This window comes from Stegastes partitus, unplaced genomic scaffold (genome assembly GCF_000690725.1).
Source record: "Stegastes partitus isolate 25-593 unplaced genomic scaffold, Stegastes_partitus-1.0.2 Scaffold1574, whole genome shotgun sequence".
Taxonomy (NCBI): domain Eukaryota; kingdom Metazoa; phylum Chordata; class Actinopteri; family Pomacentridae; genus Stegastes; species Stegastes partitus.
The window spans coordinates 116,347-129,243 of NW_007579305.1; the positions used below are offsets into that span (position 1 = coordinate 116,347).

The 12,897-nt window shown below is 41.6% G+C and overlaps 1 protein-coding gene across 1 annotated transcript; it reads left to right on the forward strand.

Annotated features, from left to right (window-relative positions):
• The first annotated feature begins 553 nt into the window (after positions 1–553).
• On the forward strand, positions 554–11,875 carry LOC103371381 (ER degradation-enhancing alpha-mannosidase-like protein 3). The gene is made up of 21 exons (XM_008300692.1): positions 554–787; positions 965–1,352; positions 1,499–1,544; positions 2,376–2,476; positions 2,904–2,943; positions 3,081–3,193; positions 3,329–3,482; positions 3,654–3,788; positions 3,955–4,060; positions 4,214–4,311; positions 4,461–4,586; positions 4,666–4,749; positions 4,994–5,077; positions 5,266–5,390; positions 5,563–5,728; positions 6,074–6,231; positions 6,310–6,427; positions 7,599–7,772; positions 8,046–8,211; positions 8,352–8,543; positions 9,609–11,875. Exons 2-21 carry the CDS (start codon positions 1,201–1,203, stop codon positions 9,887–9,889), a joined length of 2,619 nt encoding a protein of 872 aa, XP_008298914.1. The 5' UTR covers positions 554–787; positions 965–1,200; the 3' UTR covers positions 9,890–11,875.
• The last annotated feature ends 1,022 nt before the right edge of the window (positions 11,876–12,897 follow it).

Consider the following 12,897-nt stretch of genomic DNA (forward strand, 5'->3'; position numbering starts at 1 on the left):
TATAATACATACAAAATAATACATACATGTCATAACACTTTACATAATAATTCCTTAAATTGCCCCCAGGTGACACACAAAGTTGTTTTTAAATATATTGAATCAAATTAAATCAAATAATTGTAATAATCATTAAGTATTAGTAGTACTGTTAGCTATAAAGGGTTTAGGTGTCAAACGCATCCTAACGATGTTCTCCTATGACAGTTCTTTCACCCTGAGCGTTGCCTGCAAGGACACCTCCCTGGATAAACAACCACACACCCCTCACAACTGTCAGTCTGCAACCCTTAGCTTAACGCCAATGTAAACCTTGTGTAACTTTAAATAGAGCCAGTCCAAGGAGGAGGAGATGGAAAGCGGAGGACTTACCAAAGACACAACTCACCTTCCTATACGTGGCATGAGAGCTGCCTGACAGACAAACTCCGGGCAGCGCTTCCCCTATCAGCCCCCGCAGCCGGGCAGCAACAAAGCCTGTCCGCTCTTTGACAGCTCTCTACTCGACACCAGGCTGCCGTACCGACACCGGGCGACGTGTCATCGACCATTTAACTGTACGGCACCCAGTTTACACGGCGAGTGTAAACTAACCGCGGGGACCATTTGTTTTATTTGTGCTCAAAGTGATGTTGTGACCTAGCTTACTTCCTTTATTTAGCTAGTAAGCTCGTTGGCTAACTAACTAGCATTGCTGACGGAGAACTAGCAACTTAGTAGCGGGCTAGCTTCAGAGACCCTCCCAGCACTGTGGTGGCTAGCGAGGGTTAGCCACACTGCCTGACCGGTAACTACTGATAATTTCTTTATCTTTCCTTTCATTCAACATGCACTGTGCTGTTACTCTTGTTTGGACTTTCCTCAGTTAGCCAGTGTTTCGTGGTACATCTTGTCTGTTGTTAGAAGTAAGCTAACAGTCAGTAGCTCAGCTGTAGCTCACCGCCTCTATTGTTTACATGGACAGGGGTCACCTGGAGTCCTCTGTGGACATGTGGTGGTCGTAACAACACCGGGTCCGCTACACAACAACCAGGGTGGAGGCATGGACATGGAATTAGGGGGCAGCTAGCCGTTTCTCTACCAAAAAAATGAAGACGACCTGGGCTCTGCAGGAGGACAGCTGTGTCTGCTGGACTGTCTGACTTCTTGTGGGCGTTGGACACAGAACAGGGGTTTGCTGTTGAAGCTTTGCAAGACTACATGAGGAGATCTGGAGGTAAACTTTGCCGGAGTTTGGGCCCCTCTTCTGCCACAGGGATGATACTGAAGACACTTCTGATCACCGGCCTTCTTGGCTGGGCGAAATGTCAAGAGAGCCAGAGTATGACAGAGGAGGAGATGACTGTTATCAGGTGAGGACTGTGTAGTTAGACATATAAAGACTGTTTGTTTGCATTTGTGAATGATGGAGTGTGAGAGCATCTGCAATATTGGGAATGTATTCCAGTGTTTGCATTTGATTAAGTTGTATTTTTCCTCTATTTTTATCTTTTTGCAGGCACCAGATTATTGAAATGTTTGACCACGCTTACGGCAGCTACATGGTAAGATCTACTCTCTGATGTAATAATTGTTATAACCACTATAATTATGTGTATGGCACATCATCCAGAGGAGAGTTGAATCAGTGGCTGACTGGATTGAAGGATCTTATGTGTACCGAAAGCAAATATGCCGGATTGGGTTGCAGATGGAGTCAAACACTCTTTCTTGACCAGTGTATTGTGGTCTTGACACTACTAACTCTGGATGTTGTTATATGTCTTCCAAGTAGGAGACAGGATTTTACTCAGGTGATGGAGTTTGATATTTGTGGTGACAGTACAGGAAAAAAAAGAGCCAAGAGATCTAGTGTAGAGATGAAGAAAAGGGTTGTTCGAGGAGACAGCTACTACCTTCTGGGTTTGGCAACGGCAATTAGAGAGTTGGATCATCAAGGATTCAGAGTTCTACGTGTAAGCTGCGTCTGTGTTAGTTAAGGACTTAACAGGGGCAGTGTAGGAGACAGGACAAACGTTAGTAAGAAGACACTGGTGATGTTGGTAAGACATGATACAGCAGGTGAAAACACTGTTGACAAAGATCATTTTTAGCTCAAGGTGTTGATTGTTGGATGTGCATGGAAGATGAAGAGGCAAGGTTATTATTAGAAAGAATTTAACCAAGAGCATCCCTTTGTTCAAATGTCAAGTATTTCTTAAATATAAGTGTGGGATCGCTTAAGGATTTAGCAGGAAAACTTTGGGGAGTGTGGTTAGTGAGAAACACAACTGTTCCTCTACTGATGCAGGAGTCGCGTAAGCTTTTGATCGCCAGCGATTTTCTGTAGACTGTTAAATAAAGCTTGAAGACAATAACAGTTGTTTCTGTTGCAGAAATATGCCTATCCAGCAGACGAGCTGATGCCTCTGAGCTGCAGAGGGAGAGTTCGAGGACAGGAGCCCAACAGAGGGGACATAGATGACTCTTTGGGGAAGTACGTTCATCAAGCATTGACATTTAACGCTTATGAAGATCAAGTGACTTTTATAAAGGCACAACTGTTGAATTGCCTCAAATGAACAAGCTAGGTTCTTAGAACAAGAAGACAGGTTCTTAGATGTGATTTCTTGCTGTGCTCTTCCAAACAGATTTAATTGGACATGGACTAGTTTTTACATGAATTAGATGCCCTTTTAAATCAATAAAATCTACGTAAAAGCAATAAATTCTGGACTTGCAGTTCAATAGATCCATTTATTTACTTATTGCATAATGTAATTTTGCAGCAATGTCAGCAGATTTGACATTGAACCCTCTGCGGTTCATTTTAAATATAACTGGATCAGTGAAAAAGTAGGACATTAAGTCCACTGCGTCCTGCCAGCTCCTATATCATAACATTTGTTCCACCTTTTGTGTAGGTTTTCTCTCACCCTGATTGACACTCTTGATACCCTGGTGGTGAGTGCTTGCTTTTCCTCAGCTTCCAAGCATGAAAATGTTTTGCTTTGCTTCTGTTTTTGAGCCCTTTTTCTTCACTAGGCTTTTATCTTTGGGCATTTCCTCCTTTTGATTCTTTTATTCCCGTGTGTACGCAGGTGCTGAACAAGCTCGATGAGTTTGAGGACGCAGTGAGGAAGGCTGTTAAGGATGTACGCCTGGACAACGATGTGGTGGTTTCAGTGTTTGAGACCAACATCAGAGTTTTAGGGTATGAAACATGTCAGAGATTTACTTTAGTTTTGTCTTTATAAAAATATGTGACTGAAGTGGAATGCTTTGGATCATTCTTTTGAAAATAAACATATTCCAAATCTCTCTTAATTTTGTATTTTATTCTCCCCAGTGGGCTTTTAGGGGGTCATGTGATGGCTGACCTGCTACGGCAGCGTGGAGACAGGATGCAGTGGTACCGCGATGAGCTGCTACACATGGCCAAAGAGCTGGGCCATCGATTACTCCCTGCCTTTAACACCACAAGTGGCCTTCCCTACCCTAAGGTGTTACTTTTTTTATTGTTAACAATCTTAGATTTAATTTTAAATGTATGCAAATTGACAAAACCACAAATAGGAATAACTAACAGTAAGCATATGTCTGATTTTGCTAAGAAACTAAAATAATTTTAAGCTGAGTCAAGTGGCATGTTTTTTCCTTTTTTGCTTCACCAGGTGAATCTGCGGTATGGTGTCCTGAACCCACTCTCACGAACTGGCACTGAATCAGACACCTGCACAGCATGTGCAGGAACGATGATCCTGGAGTTTGCTGCCCTCAGCAGACTGTCAGGAGAGTCTGTGTTTGAGGTATTATCATCCTCTGCCTCTGTTTTTTTCTTTTTAAATGCCACATATGTGTATACATTATTTCAGAACATTTTTCTCAGATGTAGAAAGACGAAGTCATAAATGAATGGTGTAGTAATGTTTTTACCAAAGACATTATAAGGATGTACTTCTTATTGTGTTACAGGAACATGCGAGGAAGGCTCTGGATGTCCTCTGGGAGAGGAGACAGAGAGGAAGTGACTTAGTGGGGACTGTCATCAATATCCATAATGGAGAATGGGTCCGGAGGGGTGAGGCAATTTTAACACAAACACCGTTGTGTAACCATGAAACCTTGCTAAAGGCAAGGGATGAACCCTGGAACCAGGCGTGTTCTCACACAAACAGTGATAATTAAAATGTATTATAGTGATTTGACAGTCTTCTCTCTTCTGTGATTGCAGACAGTGGAGTTGGTGCCGGTATCGACTCATACTACGAGTATCTGATGAAGGCTTACATTCTTCTGGGCGACAATGTTTTTCTGGAGAGGTTCAACGTTGTAAGTCTATAAATATACCCTTGCATTTGGCTCCATCTGTATTGTGCTCCCTGTTGCAACATCGCTGGCCCACACCTGGTCGTTTTGTTCATAGTGTGGTTGTCTGAGTTGATTGCTAATGTGTTTTTCTTTGTGTTTGTCTGCAACAGCACTACAGTGCCATTATGAAGTACATCAGTCAGCCTCCCTTGCTGCTCAATGTACACATGCACAACCCCACTGTGAGTGTGCGGAGCTGGATGGACTCTCTCCTAGCATTCTTCCCTGGCTTACAGGTCTGTGGTTGTGTCTCGTAGCGGGCACAGAAATCCCTGCACGTGTTTCTAGGATAACATTTATTTATTGTTGCCGTAGGTTTTGAGAGGAGATCTGAAACCAGCCATTGAGACTCATGAGATGCTTTACCAAGTCACCAAACAACACAAGTTTCTTCCAGAGGTAAGGTCTATTTGATGCTGTAGGAAGTTTTTATAATACTCACTGAGATGGGCGGCAAGGACAACATTTTAGAGTTAAATTGGTTTTATATTGTTCTATATGTATGTACGGATGTTTAATGTTATGGTGCTTTGCAGTGATGTATATTTTAGTAGGAAAAAAGTCAAAAGTTGAGAAACAGTTCTTGAAAATGTGTCTCTTTCTTGATGAAACGTGTTCTTTTTCTTTGTGAATCTCCCTGAAGGCTTTCACCACAGAGTTCAGAGTTCATTGGGGCCAACACCTACTGAGACCAGAATTTGCAGAAAGCACCTACTACCTCTATAAGGTGATAAACCTGACCGGACAGTGTCACTGACTGAAATAAAATACAATGGTCTTCTTTAAAAGCAGGTTCCAAAAGTTCTGCTGCTACAAGTTGGCTCATTAATGAAACTACTCCACTCCTGTGCTACAGTATATAAAGCATTCTACCTTGGAAGATGTTTGGTCACGACTTTATTTTAATCTCTGCAGGCCACTGGCGACCCGTACTACCTCAGAGTGGGACAATCCATAGTGGAAAAGCTCAACGCCTACGCCAGGGTGCCTTGTGGGTTTGCTGCTGTGCAGGATGTCCGCACCGGGACGCATGAAGACAGGTAATGTGTGACACAAAACTGTTCCGAACGTGTCTAAGCAGCCAAGTTACCACAGATGACATCTGTTCACATGTGCTTTAACAGCGTTTTAATGAGCCTCAACACATCCCATGTGATCGAGTGATTAAAATCTTAAGCGTACATGCGTGTCTGTTCATTTGGGTGTGTACAGGATGGACTCGTTCTTTCTGGCAGAGATGTTTAAATACCTGTACCTGCTGTTTTCGGAGAAGAGCCAGCTGCCAATTAATATCGACGACTACATCTTCACCACAGAGGCTCACCTTCTTCCCGTCTCTCTCTCCACCACTCAGCCACCCTGTCACGGCAACAATACGGTAAAAACTTTATCAGTAACACAGGTGCAGACATTATATTTCCATAGTTCATTCATACATGCTGGTATATATTTCACAAATACTACAAAGGGGTTCATTTTATTGGACAGTGAAGTTAATGATACCCTTTAGTGATTGTTGATTATTATTCATTTCCATCAATTATACAGTGTATTATTGTGTGTTGTATTTTAAGAATGGGAGAAACTGACACTGACACACACAGATTTTATTAGATTTCTATGCCAGTGCTGCATCTTGAGAAGTGACACTTTTAATGTGTGAATTACTTCTTATTATGACAGTCAGTACAGCAGGTATTTACTTATGCTTCCTCTGCTCCAGGAGACTGTTCCTGTCTCTCAAGAAGAAGATCTGTTTACACACTCCTGTCCCAGCACAGAGACGTTGTTTCCCAACAACCCGTCATTTGCCAAAACCATCCGGGACAGCTACAAGTACCTCACTGGGGTGGGACGAGCTTTCCACCCTCTGCCCGTCAGGTGAGCAAGCGAGCATTTGACTTTGAGTACAGCTGTAGTCATTTTGAGTTTTAACTTGAGTGTGTTTGTACTTTACAGGGAAATCGAGCTACCGCTTCACGATAACGGCATGGAGCCAGTGGAGTTCTTGAAAAGCATGGGCATTTCTCTTACCCCGCTGAATGAAGTCACTGCAGGAGACACTGGAATTCTGAAGGTATGTTGGTTACTCACTTCAGTTCAGACCCCCAGAGGATGTCATTGTCTTGCTAGGGCTTTTCTTTTCATGTATTTAGTTTTCTCTCTGTTCATAGATCTCCAAAACCATAGCCTGAATAATGACAATAAATGGTTTGCATTAGGCCCCAGCACAGTGCTCTTTTACTGGAAACACTCCTGTAGCGTTGAGTCAGTGCAGCAAAGAGGTTCTCGTTAAAGGTATAATTATAGCTTATTTCAATGTTTAGTATTTCCCGTAAATATGGCTGTAACGGCTCAATGGGTTGCACCAGTGTGTCACACGTCACCTACGTTGTACAGATTCATGCAAATGACTAATTGCGCAACACAACATATGTTCGTGTAAGCAGTGTGAGTCTCCTTCAGCTTTCCAACTGAACAGGATTTTTACAGTTATTTTTTGAAATGCCTGTCTCTGCTGAGCTGAGCGTGATTAGGTCAGAAAGGTTGGCTTGTAGTAGTCTGGGTCAGAAACCTCCCCTTTATCTGCATCGACTGGTTGTGGTCGGGGGAGAGCAGAGATCGAAAAGGCGAGAAACAGACAGACAACAAACAAGAGAACAATAGACACTGGGCAGGATGTTAGAGGCTTTAACTGTAAATCAAAAACCTGTTGTTCTGGAGCCAGAGATACCTGGAGGGAGGACAAAGCAATTATTCGCTGTGGAACCGTGCAATTCTGTAACAGGGTAATTATACATCCCGCTGTCGAGCCAATTACATTCTTAATATTGCACAAATAACATTGCTTTGGGCAGTATGGATTTAGAAAACGATTAGCGGCTTTAATCAAGTGGTAGGTTTTAAAAACAAATTTCCTTATTGTCTTGTTATACGTATAGATTTTTTTGTGTTTGCTTAAGCAGTGAACATGGACCCTCTACTATTATGAGATTTTCAACAGCGAGGCGAGACGGGAAATGTGTCAAATGCAGCAAATGGATTACCAATTTCACTTTTTTCAATTTGAATTGAATTGAGAGTAAAGTTTACTCAAATAAAAAGGCAGCCAAGGCAAAAGAGTTACTCCTTTAAATGAAAAAAATGCATGCAATGTGGGTTAAACTTGACTTTATTAGGAGATAAGGAAATTCAGTAAACAACCGATTGTTGCTTTCAATCTGTTTTCTACACTTTCATCCCTGCAGGAGCATAAAGGAGTGTACCGAGTAAAACTTGTAGCAGAAGTAAGCCAGGTGCCAGAGGAGGAGGTGGTGGTGCCTCATGTTGTCCAGCTCATATCTCCTCCGTTTCTGGGGAGGACAGTCCTCACTGCGGGACCTGCCAAGTTTGGAATGGACCTCACAAAGCAGGAGCACGGGGTGAGATAATAATCCAATCTGTAGAGTCAACATTAAAGCTTGTGTAGCTTTCATTAAAAAACAACAACATTTCAACAAGAACAAAAGCAAAACTGACCAACTGATTAACACTAAGTTCTGGAGTTCTCCTGAACTCAGCTTTTTTTTTTCTTTTTTACAAAAATGAATGAACTACTGCACTTTTTCATCTCTGTGTCTCATTTGTGGGAAGCACACTGTATCTTCACACTCCCCTCTCAAACACAAGCATAACAACATATTCCTGTGCCGCAGGTGAAGGGCAGCATCGTCAAAGCTTCCCCATACACAGCATGTGGGCCAATAGATAATGCAGCGGAGCTTAAAGGCCACATCGCACTGGCGCTGCGTGGTGACTGCATGTTTGCTGCAAAGGCTCGTTGGCTTCAGGAGGCAGGAGCTATCGGAGTCGTCTTTATAGGTGAGTGTCATCACCATGTCAAGTGAATCAGCATTTTTGTTCTTCTCATGGTTAGATACACAAAATTTAGAATAACTGTCAAACACTGAATTCTGGACCTCGCAGAAATAACATTTTTCCACTTACCCCTTGTTTCTCAGATCACCGTGAGGGGAGTAATAGTGAGGAAACTCCCCTCTTCCAGATGGTTGGAGATGGTGACTCCACTGAAGACATCACTCTGCCTTTGGTGTTCCTGTTCAGCCGCGAGGGCGCCGTGCTCACAGGTGCCCTGGAGAAGCATCGCAATGTGGATGTGCTACTGCTGCCTAAGGAGAGGCAGCTTGGGCACGGTGAGCACCGGGAGCTGGCGATATTATATATTTTTATTGTTGTTAAAAAGCTCAATGAAAAGACTTAAACCAACAATATTATCAGGCTTTCTGTCCAACTTCCACAGTGTCTGAGAACTCAGTGCTCAGCCCATTTAGTTCAGCTGAAGATGTACATTTTATGGGATCTTGTAGTTATAGTTTTTCCAAAAAAAACCTAAATAATAATCTAAAAAAACTGGCACTGTAGCTTTTAAAAAAGAACAAGTGACTGTTTTCACAATTCATGCACTAGTGAGTAATAAAGGCAGCTTCAGTGTATGTAGAACTGACCCGAGATAAACCCATGTGCGCTGAAATGAAGAAATCTGGGACCTCATGCAGGGCCGTGACTCACTGATGTTCTTTTATTAGTTTTTGGACAACAATAGAGGTCTGCGACATATAGGGAAAAAAGAGTCTGGCTGCTGCTGAGGCAACACATTTTAGTCGGTTATTCTTTCTTGACAGTAAGAAAGAAACAGAATATCACCAAATCGATCCTTTACATAGTCAGCTATTACTTACCAGCCACTCTACAAAGTTAGAAAGACAATGGATCAGTCTGGATTGACCTGATGCTTCCTGGTCCTGGCACCAACCTTGTTTGTCTTTGAAGATTAAATCTGTATTTTTCTGTCCTCCTCTCATGAAAAATGCCAACAAAATATAGGGCATTTTGTGTGTCATGGTCTCAGTGACATGTTACATAAAATAATTTGTAGTGACTGACGATCAGTGCAACAATATTTTACTTTTTAGTTTTGTCAGAACTGTTGGTACTATTATTTTTCCTGCTGTTTTGATCTATGGTTCGTTGGGTCCTGATCTGCTCAAGGCAGAGAATTACCTCATTTTATTTGGTATTGTGACAGCTTGAGTAGATAATGTGTCTCATCGCTTAGTTTCAGCATCCAAAATAACCCAGAAGGTTTTAGAAGGTTAACTGCAGCAACTGCAAAATTATATCAAATGTCAAATCTGAGATGTGTCTTTGCTCTGTTCTCCTCTTGTTTATGCATTTCATTGTCTGTCCTCTTTGTCCAGATAAGGCAGAAAAACCTGTCAGCATGAACATAAAACTCCGCCTGGCAGAGGAAGGGGAGCTGGAGGACGGAGCAGCTGGAGGCCCCACCCTGGAGCTCGTCTTAGAGAACGATGAGGTGCTTCTTAAGGAAGCGGTGGAAGAAGAGCTCAGAGGAAATCGACAATCACAGCAGCAGCATCATTTCTGCACTAAAGCAACAGAAGATGACAGAACTGAACCATGTTCAGCAGATTCATCTGCAGCCTCAAACTCTAACAGTGGACCAGACACAAATCCTTGATCCTGAAGCAGCCAAGTTTCCGAACACTGACTCTTTCTGAATGGCTTGTGCCTCAGAGCCCCTCACTGCCCTACAGCACATGGAGCCCTAACTGACACATCCTGCATGTTTACAACTGATGGAGGACAGTCAAGGAGCATGACAGCCCCACCCACATCTCACCTTGACTTTGACACCTTCAGATGGCTCCATAGTTCTCCGACAGTCAACGTAGAAACTCTGTTCTGTGTGGTGCAGGAAATGAAGGAGTTTATGATCTCATGAGACTAAACTAGGTAGTCAAAAGCTGTTGGTTAACAAGAATTGGCTGTTGCAGCCTAAATCTAAACCTAAACCTAAACCTAGCCTGTAGTGTTGCTGTTGTAGGCACATAGAAGGTGTTCGTGGTGATGACGACGTAGATAATGGAGTAGAATTTAAAGACCTCATCCTCGAGAAACACGTAGATTAAGGCAACAAAAAAATGTGCTCAGCTACATTTTTATGCAATATGTTTTTAATCGAGATTGCACCTTTTACTTCAACAAGTACTCTTTAGGTGCTCCGCAACGGTGAGTGGAACATTACCTGGCCAGTAGGTGGCGTAAGCTACCCTAACTTCTCAGTAATATAAGCGGATGAAGGAGACGAACTGGGGCTAATTTGGAAGGTTTATTTTATTTCATAATAGTAAGAAACTTCAGGGAATTTCAAGAGTGAATGCAGTTTGCAAGTTTGACCCATTTGAAGAAACATTTGTGTGTGTGTGTGTGTGTGTGTGTTCTGCATTGCCTTTTTTTGCTATGATGTGAGCATGTGAGTGAGTGAGTGAGTGTGTGTGTGTGTGTGTGCGTGCGTGCAAGGTGTGTAAATATCTATAGTACCCAAGAAGGCATCTCAGTTAGAACATCACTGCTATCAGACGAAACACAGGAGGATGGACCACCTTTAATCTCCTGAAGTTCAGTTTGAATTATTTGGCTACTTTTCCAACCCATAAATAACAGAGAGGTTAATATTGTCTTCTTGTAAACATTGAAAAAGTTCTCCAAGCTGATTTTCTTGCAACTTGAAGTCGACAGATAACTCTGGTTCTGGGTAGTTCCAGGTGCAGCGCCACAGGTTGGTCTGCGGTTCCGACTGCTATGCACTTTGAAACACTGGTATATGAGACGACCATTCAGCCTGTTTTTACATTTGTTTGTGTGTGTGTTGCAGTAACAGTTTGAATTGCCTGCAGTCATTCAGTGTCACATTTGCACTGTGGAATGATGCAATGTTTATGTCCACATTCAATCTACGGAGCATTTTACGTGGTTAGTATTAAAACAGAACAAAATGTTAGACTTTGGGATCACTAGGGTTGATGGAGTGTGGGAAGGTTTTTGCATGAACTGGAAACATCAGTTGAATCGTTTCCAAAGTATGGTTGAGCTCTTTCCTCAATGCTTGTTGCATCCAGATTTGTTTTTTTTTTCAGGATTTAAACGTCACACACTCCACACAGACGCAACCATTTCCAGTTACGTCTTCACGCAGCAGTTCAGAACCAAGCATAGTTCTTAAATAAGTTATGTTTTATTCACTTTATTATCACTAATGATTTTGGACTTTTGTGGTGTATTGAGCTGATGTTTGTGTGGGGGAAAAACTCACACCAGATCATGTTTTATTTCTGTACAGTGGACCGTTAAATAATGCTGCTGAGCTAATTTAAAGTCTTAATCCAACATACTTTGTTTTTTTTGTTTAGCCTTTGTGTTTGCCCACCCGTATACCTCAGGACTCTGTACATTACTGTTCATACAGATGAAAGGACCACGGGCAACAAACAGGATTCCTTTTTATTTTATTTTATTTTGTTCATTTTCATTTCTAAGGTGTTTTTTTGGTCGATGACTTAAGCTCAAAAAGTGCCAAAAGAGATGCATGACATCTTCTCTGTGTTGATTTTCTGAGATGTGAGCTGAGGCGGTCTTGTCAATAAATTCAACATCGTGATTTCCATGTCCTGCCCTATTTAATCTCTGTATTTGACATGTTGCTTTACATTTTCATCCTCAGTGGCAGCTATGGCTTGTTAGGAACCTTTTAAGGAATCACTTATGCGATAAGGAAATTTTTTTTTTTTTTAAATCGCCTTTGAAAAGGATGTGACTGCTGCTGTGCCTGTAATTGGTCTTTTCTAATCATTATCCAGAGGAATCCCAGTGAAATTTATTTCTTACTTCATGACCTTTTTAACTGGTTCATGGCAACTCAGATATATAACTACATATTTAAATATTTCTCTTTTAAAGTACTAAAATATGTGAAATAATGAAAAATGCAACTTGAGTGCAGTTCAATACAGGAGTACACAGGATGCTAATGAAATGTAATTGTAAAACTACTGCTACGTGAGTAAGACAACATTTTTCTGAAGCAACAGCAATACAAATCCTTTCTATACTATATCTGTACTTCCAATTGAATATGCAGGGAAGATCTGTTGAGGATCCATTGTGTCAAAAAAGCAGATAACATAAAGCCGATGTCCTTGTGCTACAGGGAGATGAGTGTTAGTTCATAAAACAAATGTCACAGTTCTGTGACTATTTTTGTCAAGAGAAGAAAGATCTTAAACTATTATGTGCCAGATGGGAACGGGTACCGCAGAGCAAGGCAATGACGAGACAGATTACAATTAGCGTTATTACATTATTAATGGCAGTCGTAATACTGACGAGAGCAATGACTAAACGACCTCATAAATAGAAATGATTCATCATTTTACAGAGTAACTAATTTCTAGTAATTATATGACAGATAATATTCTTCTCAACTGCCTTCACATTAATGATTAAAGATTTCCCACGTGGTAAGTGTCATTTTTTACTAAATTTATTCTACCGATTGGTGTTAATAGATATAGTTCACTCAGGGTGAGACGCTTTACTTTTAAATGCGTGTGTGCTACTCGTTTCAGAAAGAGCTACTTTTAACCGGTACTGAGCAGCTAAAGGTTTTTGTGAAACTGAAATTAGAAC